Source organism: Carex rostrata, chromosome 18 (genome assembly GCF_964058835.1).
Source record: "Carex rostrata chromosome 18, lpCarRost1.2, whole genome shotgun sequence".
Lineage (NCBI taxonomy): Eukaryota > Viridiplantae > Streptophyta > Magnoliopsida > Poales > Cyperaceae > Carex > Carex rostrata.
Window position 1 is genome coordinate 3,790,319 of NC_135935.1, and position 13,232 is coordinate 3,803,550.

Below are 13,232 nucleotides of genomic sequence, written 5' to 3' on the forward strand. Positions count from 1 at the left end.
GCTCAATATTTGATTTTTCAAAATTCTAACGGTCGATCAGAACCGTTCATCTTGTTCTCAATATTAATATGTCTTTAGAGACCAAATTTTATATTTTTTGAAATTTTTTTACTATTTTTCTAAATAGATAAAAAATCACTTGATCAAAAAAATTCTGAACTATTCAAATATTTGATTTTCAATTGGTAAGAGTGCAGAACTTATCCAAAGCCCTTTGGACCATTTTTGTCCAAAGAGGTTGATATAGTAATAAGTTTTTCCATTTTTACAGAATGTCGTATAAAAATAAAAAAATTCAATTGTTTCACTAAAATCTAAATACAACATACAATATGTTATTTTGAAATCTCAATTTTTCCTATAAATGGAGGCATCCGTTGTTCTTTCTTTGATATGCAGTATATAACAATTTAATTTCGTTATAAATAAATTTGCTGTATGATTATAAAGATTTTAAATTTAATTATTAATACTTGTAATTATTAATTACAGAGATTGATTTATTTATAATAAAAAAATTGTAATATCGTATAAAAAATTCATTAAGTCATGAAACTAAAATTATTATTTATCTACTTATAAAGCAAGTTATTACTTTAATAAAATTAATTTGCAGTATGAATCGATTAACATCACACAGTGCTTATCACCCTTTGGACAAAGATGATCCAAAGGACTTCAGACAAGTTTTGCACCCAATTGCTAAAGACTTCAAACAAAATTGGCTCTCTTTTTGCCAATTCGATCCCTCTAATGAAAGAAAAAGCAAGTGCGACCCCTCAGCAGCCTCGGCCACCTTTTGTCCTCTACACGATTTCTCTATCTTCTCAGTCCTCTTGCATTTGTCTCCCACTCCTATGCTGCTAAGACGATCTCCGTCGCGCTCCTGCTCAGCCTCGCCTCGCTCTCTACACGCCTTGCTTCTCGTTTATGATATTTCTTGTTAGACTTCTATGCCCGCTCTAACCGCGCCTCTCTCCACAGTACTTGAAATTGGGCATGCAACTTTGCAGAGACGTAATTGAAAATTGTACATTCATGACATTCTTATGTCTATGGCATTATCTGAAGTACAAACTAAAAGGAAAAAAAAAATGGATGATATTTATTGTGGAATTATAATCCAACATTGAGTATATATGTAATATAATTATGAATTGTATACTGTCATATATAATTGTCACAATTAAAGTGATTTAATATGGAATTAGAATATTAGACAATCTATGTATTTAATAGGTTGTGGTTCATAAACGTGCAGAACAATTTAGGCGAAGATTAAATAATTGATGGACTGATTTTGAAATTTGCAATTCAGAAACTACCTATTTAGAGAAGCCGTGTAGCCAGTAGTGCGGCCCTAAGAGGCCGCACAAAATTTCAGTAAATGTGCAAGGATGAACATTGAGTTGGATTGGAAACAGAGAGCTCATGTGGCCATAAGTGCGGCCACCCCAGGCCGCACAAAATTCCAAAGTGTTGTGTTTAAGCCTTACAAAAAAATTTGTGCGACCACCCGTGGTCGCACAAAAATTCTGCAAGGTAGTTTTTGACTTGGGAATTTGGGCTGAAAGAAAGGCGGTTGTTGGACACGTTTGGACGTTTGTGCGGCCGCACACATAGATGTGTCATCCTATATAAGGATGGGTCCACAAGGCATAAGATAAAACACATAACTCATATTTCTTAACATAAGTTATTTTATATAGAATTTGAGTGCCTTCTCCCTTCTTCCACCATCAAAAACTGAGAAGAGAAATCCATTAGAAAATTTGAAGATGATTTATCAAGGGCTATATGTTGCTGCTTTGGAAGACCTATTCCACGATTCAACTACAAAAGACGAGGACTTCTTGCCTTCTAGAGTCTAGTCTCGCGCTCACGGCGACAATTGTTGCTTTACCAAAGACTTTGGATATTCTATGACAAACATCATGGAATCAGGTATTGTATTTCACACTTAAGATTATGTTTTGAGTCTCTTTGGCATAAAATGGTCCTTAGGTTAAGGTGGGGATTGTTTCTTCTTTGTCGGGGTGTAAGTGTTCGACCCCTCATATTATTTTGCGTATTGTATGTCCTAATGAAGTCACTATTAGCTAAATATGAGAACTTTATACGAACTAAGGCACCAATATGCAATTGGAGATTTCCTGATGGGCCGGGCCAGGAGCACTAGAAATGTAAATCAACATATTCAATTGGGCCAAGTTTTTGGATATAAGTTCCATTGTTGATCAAAATTAGTTATTTCTGAGTTATGCATTATAATTGAATGTTATCAGTCAATTTAGGATTATACTTTTAGCCACTGTTATCAAAACCGGTAAACCGGAACCGGGCTTGTTTCCGGTTTGATTTGTTGTTAAGACCGGATGTGCAATGAAAGTTTTAGCAACTTAAGAATGATCCATATTTTTTTTTGAACATTTAGCATTTTGTTTCTTTTTTCATACCAAAAGTTCATGTGGCTCACCAGTCCTCCAGTTAATGGATTTTAATGTTGATTAATGGGTTAATATCTGTTAAGTCCATTTATCTAATTTGGCTTGTTATTCAGAATATTCAGGCATTCACAAGACCCATCTTTTATTCGACGACATTGAACCCTATGTATCCTTTTGATCAACTTAGCACTATTTGTTCCAGACTTATATGGAAAATTCAAAAAAGCATACACCCAAGTTTAAATATACACCTTACCTAATTAGCCTCTTTAATATATTCATATGTTAAATTTTATATTTATGTGATATAATAAATTTTATTTACAGCTAAAAAATATTTTAGACAATTTGTTGTCTTCAAATGTTCAAATCTAGATATGAGAAATATTACATATTATTCAAAATGACTTTTCTGCCTTTTAAAAATTAAGGAGTGTTATTTATGATGTACGCGAAGGTAGGATATTGTCATATAGATATCTTAAAACTTGAATGCATGTCAATTAGAATTATTTCAAAATATATACCGGATGCACTATAAACTTAACAGAGGTAGCCTATGACGATGACATAAATAGAAGACTAGTTAACATATTCAAATTATTTAACGGATAACAATCATTGGCAACAAGAGTTCAATAGATCAAGTACAAAATCACAAAGTGCATACCATGCGGAAATATTTTGTCAATAATCTAAATAGTTTAATATTGATTTTACATGTATTTTTTATTATTGTATCTCCGCTAGATTGATTAGGTAGACGGAAATTTAATTACAATGATATATAGACCATAATAATAATACCATATGGCATATCGATGTTCCCTAAAAGAATTTTCCTCTCTCATACACATTCTCAGAGTGCAATGTCAATACATCACATTGCATACAACCGAACTCATGATAGTTACAAAACAGAGCAAACCTTAATAATACAATGAACTTTTCTTATTCTTTCCGTATGCACATAATGACCACACAGGTGGAAGCTTATTTCATCTTTCAATAATTATAATGAAACTAATTGGAACTGCACTCAGGTGGCAACCCTTGTGGAAACCTCCTAACATCAGTACAATAGTTGTAAATCATATAGTTTTTCTGGGCCCACATCATCCTTTGTTGCCCCACTGAATCCACCTGTTGATACATCCAGGTGCTGTTCGCCTTAGAACACGCATTAGTGTCTGACGAGGTGCATCCATTGGCGCTGAAGTCGCTATAACTGGCTGTGAAGGGCGCCTGGGACCAGTCGGTCTTGACCTGACCGCCCCTGGTGGCCCAGTCCTCAGCGTCCCATATGCTAGTGTACACTCTCATTTGTTGGTTTTTCGGGAATGACACGCCCATTGACTCTTTGTTCTTGAACTCTCTAAGAGGCGTTCCATCCACATAGAAACTGCATATATGTTAATATGATATCAGTGCAACTGCATAATATCCCAGTTATATATTCTGTTTTATGTACACATCATGTAAAACCTCTCTTTTGGTTTAATACAAATTTTAGGAGATTCACTTGCCTTTTACTGCTTAAAAAGGAGCATTTTTTTTTCAGTGCTCTGGCTAAGTGGGTGTTTGGATGAAAGTTCTTAAAAAATATTTTCCTAAAATAAGTTGTCAAAACAAAATTTATTATGCATACATTTATGTAATTTAGTATAGAAAAAGAAACTATGTATTGATAGAGACTTACACAATATCACTAGGATTCCAGAGAACAGAGTAGGTGTGAAAATCCTTGGTTGGATCAAACCAGAGTTTGAATTGCATCTCTCTGTCTCCCTTCCCTTGTGCGTACACATTCGTGTGCACTGTATACGGGTCTCCACTTAGGTTCCCCAAAAACTCAAAATCGATTTCGTCATGTGTCGAACCTTGCGATGACAACTGCATAGTACTTTAAAATAAGCAATGATTTTTTGGTAACTAGTAGAAATGAGAATAAGGATAAAAAATAACACACATAGAATGTGGTGACTGTTCCGGCAGAGTTGCCTGGTACGAGTTTTATCTGCATGTCGAACCGACCAAACAGATACTGATTCTTCGATTGGAACCCCGAACCTGACGACCTGTCTAGAGAAAGAGTGACGAGTTGTCCGTTATTTAAGACCTTACCACGGCTATCTCCCCATGTAAGATCTACATCTTGGTAGAAATTACCAGCATTTGCCAGAGATAATAACAGAGAAAAAAGCAAGACAGAGGCGAATCCTTGGTTTGAAGAAAACATCATTAATTGTGGGTTTTTAAGATTACTTTGTAGCGTGTACTATAAGTTTGTTTGCTGTGCCTGTGTGGAATGGTAAATGGGGTGGTCTGGTACTTATAGTGTGCTTTGGGTTGGGTTAGGACCTAATAGATAACTTTGATAGGTCAAAATGGGATGACTAATGAAAGTGATTGGGTTAGAATAGGCTATGAATGAGAAGAGCTGGATCCAGTAAGAAGAGTCTGACAGGAGGCAGCACGCCATTGGTTATTAATTGTTCTTTTTCTAGATATTGCTATTTGATTTTTGTAATGATAAGGCTATTAATCCTTCACAATTGGGAGCAAAGTGGATATGTTAGAGAACCGCTGCGATGTACCCATCATTCTTTTCGTGTATTATGTAAACTCGTAAACAATTATTTGTTTATGTGTTTCCAAAATTAATGTCGGATATTTACGTACTACATGCTCTTAAATTATATCGAATGATTTATGTCGTAACGCAACGTGTGGTATGGAATCCACTCGTCCGGTTTCGTACCTTTCTTAAATTTCAACAGCAAGCCCATGAAGCCATGAGGTCATTACTTTGTTAGAATAAATCACTTTAATTTAACTTCAGAACCACACTCAAACAACAAGTTAAACCACGCTTTCCTGTTGTTAATTATCCTTTTCATCAAGATTTAATTTCTAATTTTGGAATTTATTTGAGCAAAAGTATAGGAAGAAGGGCATGCAGTGCATTCATCCTTAAAAAAAAACAAAGAGAGAAAACACAAAGGAATTCCAAACGTGTAGCACTCGGCGCTACCCTCAATATTTAGTCAAAACAGACATCATTAGTAAGCTGTGGATAGGGGTGCAAACGGATCGGATAGTAGTAAAACCATATCTGTATCCGTTTTTATTTTCCATATATGGATATGGATCAGATATTAAACAGATACATATATAGATCGGATATTAACTAGATACGGATACGGATATCCGTTTTTCATAATAGTAAATAACATAAATTTTTTCATAATATATATTAAACTATATAATATATATCTACTATTCGGATATGGATCGATAATTAAAATTTAAAACCATATCCGTATCCATATCAAATTTTTAGATACGGATTAGGATACGGTCGGATAATATCCGACCCGTTTGCACCCCTAGCTGTGGAGGCATCAAAATACTCCCGATTTTTTTATATATATCCAAAAAATAAATAAAATTTTAAAAAATAACCAACTAGCTATTGAAATTGCAAAACTACCCAAATCGGTTAACCAGTAACCGGACTCAAATCAAATTTCCGGTTAACCATTTCCTGGACCCGTTGAAATAGTCCGGTTAACCATTAATCGGAAATTTGATTTGAGTCCGGTTATTGGTTAACCGGATTTGTGCATTTTGCTTCTTTTTTTTCTTTTTTTTTTGAAAACAGAAAAAAAAATTTGTATTAAAATATTAGAAATGTTGAATATATTTCTTTGAAAATAGATGGAATACAATATAATTTGATTTATTAGAAAGATTGCAACAAATAACCCGGATCAATATTTTTCAGGCCGGATTTTTCGCGGCTGTAAGAAAAATTAATATATTTCTTTATGTGCTATTGGAAAAAAAATAAAAATGCTTAGATTCTGAGTTATTGATCCCGGTTCAAAAATCACTTCTAGGTAATCTAGAAAATATTGTGATCCATCTAGTACATTTAATTAATAAAAAGTTGTATATATTTTTGAAAAAAAACAAAAACTTTAATTTATTTAATGATTGTTTTTCAAAAAGAATTATCAAAATATATACAACTTTTTATTAATTAAATGTACTAGATGGATCACAATATTTTCTGGATTACCTAGAAGTGACTTTTGAACCGGGATCAATAACTCAGAATCTAAGCATTTTTATTTTTTTCCAATAGCACATAAAGAAATATATTAATTTTTCTTACAGCCGCGAAAAATTCGGCCTGGAAAATATTGATTCGGGTTATTTGTTGCAGTCTGTCTAATAAATCAAATTATATTGTATTTCATCTATTTTCAAATAAATATATTCAACATTTCTAATATTTTAATACAAAAAAAATTATGTTTTAAAAAAAAGAAAAAAGAAAGAAAAGAAAAATGCACAAATCTAGTTAACCAATAACCGAACTCAAATCAAATTTCCGGTTAATGGTTAACCGGACTATTTCAACGGGTCCGGGAAATGGAGGACCGAAAATTTGATTTGAGTCTGGTTACTGGTTAACCGGTTTGGGTAGTTTTGCGATTTCGACAGCTAGTTGGTTATTTTTTAAAATTTTATTTATTTTTTGGATATATATAAAAAAATCGGAAAATACTCACTCTCTAGTTATTTTATCATACTCATTGACAACTTTAACATATAAACATAGAGTAGTTTTAGTGTAAACCAACTTTTATCATAACTATTTGATATTTTGAAAAAAAAAATATATTTCTCATGTTGATAACTAATATTATAGATATGTTCTTTTATATTTCAAATATTGTATATCAAATTTGAACTAATGTATTAACTTTTAGCATTCTATCAAATAATTTTTACATATTTAATATTGAAGTTCAATTTTTTTTCATCAATTAAACATTAACTTGACTCAAATTTAGACATGTTCTACCTGAATAATTAATAATACATCTACAATTTTACATTTTTAATGTGAATGATATTTGTATGCTAGAATAATCTATAAATATAATTACATAATTTAATACACACCCATCAAATTTTCTCGTTTAGATAATTTTTTATTGTGCCGCCCTAGGAGTAGTCTTCTGACTCAAAAATGTTGAATCTTTGTTCAATCCCTCAAATTATTGAAAAGAAAATTAAGTAATACGTTCATTATGCGTCATATTATGTATTCATCATGCTTTGTATTCTAATACTCAGAAATGCTTTGTATGATTTGTAAATTCCGCTTTCAGTATGACAGTGCGGTTAATTAATTTGTTTTCATCATGCTTTGTATTCTAATACTGGATAGCACTTAATTAACTTATTTCTTACTTGATAATTGAGGCACCGGTGTCAAATTGACCAGAAAAAAAACTACAAAATCGAATGTTTGCTAAAAAGAAATGGAAGAATAGTGACAATGTTAGAAAACGAGGGCATGCATGTCGAATTTTTTTTCATAAACCATAATTAATAAATCGAAAATTAGGAAACCAATATGATTAATTTTTTTTTGAAAAACCATAAGGACCGTATGGTCCCTACGGTCTCCAAAATTGCATTTCTCCAGACCGTAGGGACCATACGGTCTTACCAATTTTTTTATTTTTTTTATAAAACAGAAATTTTTTAAACTTTTTTATTTTTTGTATTAAAATATTAGAAATATTGAATATATTTCTTTGGAAATAGATGAAATATAATATAATTTGATTTATTAGAAAGACTGCAACAAATAACCCGGATCAATATTTTTGAGGTCGGATTTTTCGCGGCTGTAAGAAAAATTAATATATTTCTTTATGTGTTATTGGAAAAAAAAAATAAAAATGCTTAGATTCTGAGTTATTGATCATGGTTCAAAAGTCACTTCTAGGTAATCCAGAAAATATTGTGATCCTTCTAGGATATTTAATTTATAAAAAGTTGTATCTATTTTGAGAATTCTTTTTGAATAACAATAATTAAATAACTTAAAGTTTTTATTTTTTTTCAAAAATAGATACAACTTTTCATAAATTAAATGTACTAGAATGATCACAATATTTTCTGAATTACCTAGAAGTGACTTTTGAACCGGGATCAATAACTTGAAATCTAAGCATTTTTATTTTTTTTCCAATAACATATAAAGAAATATATTAATTTTTCTTACAGCCGCGAAAAATCCGACCTCAAAAATATTAATCCGGGTTATTTGTTGTAGTCTTTCTAATAAATCAAATTATATTATATTTCATCTATTTTCAAAGAAATATATTCAATATTTCTAATATTTTAATACAAAAAATAAACAATTTAAAAAATTTCTGTTTTATAAAATTTTTTTTTGGTAAGACCGTATGGTCCCTACGGTCTGGAGAAATGCAATTTTGGAGACCGTAGGGACCATACGGTCCTTATGGTTTTTCAAAAAATAAAAATAATCATATTGGTTTTCTAATTTTGGATTTATTAATTATGGTTTATGAAAAAAATTCCATGCATGTCAGCACAAAGAGCAATAATGAGAAATTGACCTGTTCCGATAGAGCAACTATACCAGTGCATCAATGAAGGCACTGGTTTTGTGTTTTCCGAATAAAATATATATCCATGCCGTCAGTGGCGTAGCCAGGATTTTCATTGGGGGTGGGCAAAATAAATTATTATTATATTAATAATAATTATTATTTTATTTAAATAATTAAATTATAAAATATTATTAGATAATTTTCATTGGAAGTGGAATCGGTAATTAACCATGAATTAAAATTGAGAAAATCGGTAGAAATCCACCGAATTAGATCGAAAACTCGATTTTTTTAAAAGTTTAATTTGAAGCATAGTTCACAAGACTCTTCTATTAAAATTCAGCTCATTTTGAATAGTTAAACATAATAAAAAAAATTTAATGCATTACATTAAATTTCAGTATATTACTTTATAAAACATTTTAGTCTATTCCTTTCACAAAAAATAACAAATTTATTGTGGTCCCACTATCATACCATTCTTATTAACCTTCTTCTTGTAGGAATATTTCAAAATAGATTGATGAAAGACTATCAAAATTGTAACGACTCAGCCAATTTCACTAATCGAGAGTTTTGACTCAGTTGGGAGTAGACAAAACTCAAATCCAGAGGTAGACAAAACCTAAATCCAAACCAACTATATACGAATTTGATACTGTATTTCAAAATCCAGGGGTAGGCGGCTGCCTACCCCTGGATAAAGGTGGCTCCGCCACTGCATGCCGTTTATGGTAAATAGGGACAAAATATCCTCTTGTCATTCATTTGGCTTGGTGTCGGAAGTCAGAGTAGATAAAATTTGATGGAAGCAATTGCAAATGCATACACTAGGAGAGGGACTCGAGTGATGAAAATTGAAAAGAGGAAGAAAAGGGATAAGATGAAAAGCATCTTTAATCGGTGCCATGGAATGATGGAATCATCTAGTTATTTTCACTTTTTTTTTTACTTTTTAAAAAAAACAATAGCGAAGTTATAACAGAAATCTACTTTTGTTTTAGGATCTCAAATGTTATGTTATGTTATAAAATGTACGAATATAGGAATTCACATCTCCTCAGGTTACCTGAGTACAATTGAAATGGACGGCCCATGATCCGTCTTTTAACTTGGCATGAATCTCAAAGCACAAATAATATTGGTCTCTTGTGCCATCCCGAATAGGCACCGGCTGAGAGTAAATCTGAGCAGTCCGTTTTAATTGTGTTGAGTCAAGTGGATGCCACTACGCTGCTCTTCAAATAGGAGAGTAGGATTCTGTTATTCAAAATTTAACCGTTGATTTTTTTCGTGCACCAATTTCAACATAGATGAACGGTTGGATTTGAAATAATAGAGTCCTGCTCTCCTATTTAGAGAACAGCGGAGTTGGCTCCTGAATCAGGTACCTAGAAAGATACTGATTCCGAATATAGTACCATACTACTGTTATATTAATCTAATAATAGAACTAATATGTAGTGCTATTTTATGTTTGAGCACTCTACATAAAGCACTTTCTGTCTTTAGTGGCTATTTCACTAATCCAATAAAATATTGAATTATCGATTAAAAAGTTAACTTGAATTAATTGTTATTCTCACTAATTTTGTGTTTGTAACTATAATAACCAGCTACTATATTTTGGTTTAATTTTATGTTTTTAAGACTTGATTCATGTAACATATTTATTTTACAATATAACAAGTTAAATACATATTTATTAAACCAAAATGCTTCGGTAGAAAAACTGGTAAAAAAGTTGAATCTAAGCTGCAACTTATTTAAATTGAAGAATTCATTGTTTTGAGTTGAGTTGCCACACCTCTTTTCTATGTTATCTGCTATCTTTGTAATTGTTGGAGTTTAGCATTCATATGTTTCTCTTTTAATCTATTTCTAGTTATTCGATTTCAGATATAATTAATTCTAAGTTCCAATAGTTTAGCTATTCGCCTGGCCTTCTTTCATAACTCACGTCTACAAAGAACAATAATTGCTATTAAATCTTTAAAAGGACAACATTGTCATTTGTATATATTTTTTTTAATATCTAACTGGAATTTAATAGAATTTTTTTGATTTTGGGGAAATTTTCAGAGGCAATGAAATAATGAAAGCAAATATCCAATTCTAATTCTAATTTATTGTTTTTTTTTAACAATTCTAATTCAATTCTAATAATATTTGTCTTGCTTGATTTTGTTATATATTTTTCTTCGTAAATATTTTTTTTCCGAGAATTAAACATGTATATCTCTTAGTAAGAAAGGAAAAAAAATATATCATCATTTGTATTAAGCCTGCATATTATTCTAGTTTTGTTATATAAATTCAACATATGAATTTCAAGTTTGGAAAATTAATTTAAAATTTGGAAATTTAAATTTCAAGTTTTGTTATATAAATTCAACATATGAAAATATCAATACACCATATTAATTATAATGAACCCATTTATTTTCAGTCTATTGGTCTTACGATGAAATAAAACTCCAAAATTATAATTTTTTTTTTTGAAAGAGAAATGTGAAGGTCGAGCCTTCAGATTCCATTAATCAGACACTAATGGTGTCAAAATTATAATTTTTTTTTCTTAAAAGTTAGTCTTTAGTCATAAAATCACTAGAGAAATACTCTTTACGTAAACGTTGCATTTTTAAAGTAAGAAATTCTTATAAATATTAAATAGTTTGAAGTCTTTACCAAAGTTTTTTTTTTTTACTTTTTCCGTACAAGAAGATGAGTGGTTTAATTGACGGTTAGAATTTGAATTTCGATGACTTGAAAGAAGAAAGTCAAATGAACTTTTGACCCGTCACTTTGCAAATCCTTTCAAATCCAATGTAACCAAATACGGCTATAATTTGAAGTCTTAAACCGGAGACTGTCAATGGGGCCCAGTAACAACGGGTAGATTCGATGAATACTATTTAGTATTTAGTATAGTCCCCCAGAGCGGTCCACATTTCCGACGAGGAAAACTGTGATTCAGTGATTGGGTGCGCGTTCGAATTAGATATATTACTTTAATTTAATAAGCATTTGTGGGCTGTCACTTAAAAAAATAAAAGTTGATTAATGATTAATGGGGCGGTTTTGTAGCTTTTTTTCCAAAAAAGAAAAAAAAATTATTGGGGCGGTTTAGATGTCATATATTTTAACTTGGGTGTCGTTTTCTCTTTTGCCCGAGGTGCGTTTTTCTCACGTCCCACTAAGGGCGGTTGATTATGTGCATTTTGATTAGGGAGTATAGTGCTCTTGAGTCGGTTAACGGGGCTAATTCGATAACATGCCATCATTTTTTTCTTCAATTAGAGTGCATTACAGAAATTAGTTTGTGAAAGAAATACCCAAAATTTTTATTATAATATTAAAGTATTATCTTGATTTTAAAATTTTCAATTTATACCAAAATAGTTTGTATAATACGGATGGGTTCATACTATTTAAGAAGTTCAAATAATTAATATTAACCATTCAGTAGGATCTTTATATAAAAATGTATTTACTAACTAAATTTTTTATTAATAAACTTATTTTACTATTTTTCAAGTGTTTTCTACCTATTTAAAAAAAAATATTAAAACAAATATAAAAATGTAAAATTTAATCTACAAGTACATTTTCATATAATACTGTTGATCTTTGAAAATGAAAAATATGATTCTTAGTGCGGATCAATCCGAGCTATGAATATTGTATAATACTATAAGCTCAGTAAATAATGATGATTTTGTTGCACAAGAATGCAAAGGATCTGGATACTAATATATTATTATTATTCTCCTCCATTATATATTGCTTTAACGAATACGAGCATCATAAATTTGTTAAAAGTGATATTGATATGCATCCTCTTTTTGGAAAAGTCTGATAGAGACTATCAGAGTGTTACAACAGTACATACAGTCCACTGAAATTGGTAAATAACAGGAATACAACAGTACATACAGGCCCCTGAAATTGATATGCATCCTCATATTGTATTATCATGATATAGATGCCAATATGAATTTCATCTAATTTATTTTTGGCAGCAATAGTGATGCAATCAATTTGGTAAAAGTACAAAACTTAATTTTTAGTCTTGAATATGTTTGATTGCAAAATAAGAATAGTTACCCCAATGAGCAACCTTCTGGTGTAAAACTTTACATTCTGGCTCTCTACTTAATTTGTCTTTAATTATGCCTATGGACACTAATGATATGCCTTGTCAGGTAATTACTTTAATAGGTACCCCAATGAGCAGTCCCGCAATTGGTTTAGAGGAGGGGGAAGGGGAAATTCCAGTAATCCTGGATCAAGGAGGTTCAAACCTTACGCTTGGGTCAGAATCCCATGATACTGT

The 13,232-nt window shown here is 31.1% G+C and overlaps 1 protein-coding gene across 1 annotated transcript; it reads right to left on the reverse strand.

The window, feature by feature from the left end:
• Positions 1-3,315: 3,315 nt before the first annotated feature.
• LOC144569274 (xyloglucan endotransglucosylase/hydrolase protein 24-like) lies at positions 3,316-4,767 on the reverse strand. The gene is made up of 3 exons (XM_078319542.1): positions 4,417-4,767; positions 4,147-4,340; positions 3,316-3,849 (listed from the first exon to the last, which is right to left on the reverse strand). Exons 1-3 carry the CDS (start codon positions 4,687-4,689, stop codon positions 3,471-3,473), a joined length of 846 nt encoding a protein of 281 aa, XP_078175668.1. The 5' UTR covers positions 4,690-4,767; the 3' UTR covers positions 3,316-3,470.
• Positions 4,768-13,232: the final 8,465 nt, after the last annotated feature.

Excerpts from the sequence above, each read along its gene's own strand:
- LOC144569274 (XM_078319542.1), bottom strand. The coding sequence starts at position 4,689 with ATGATGTTTTCTTCAAACCAAGGATTCGCCTCTGTCTTGCTTTTTTCT. Across the intron at positions 4,341-4,416 it reads GAACAGTCACCACATTCTAT|TTGTCATCGCAAGGTTCGAC; the intron begins GTGTGTTATTTT and ends AGTACTATGCAG. Across the intron at positions 3,850-4,146 it reads TGGAATCCTAGTGATATTGT|TTTCTATGTGGATGGAACGC; the intron begins GTAAGTCTCTAT and ends ACATATATGCAG.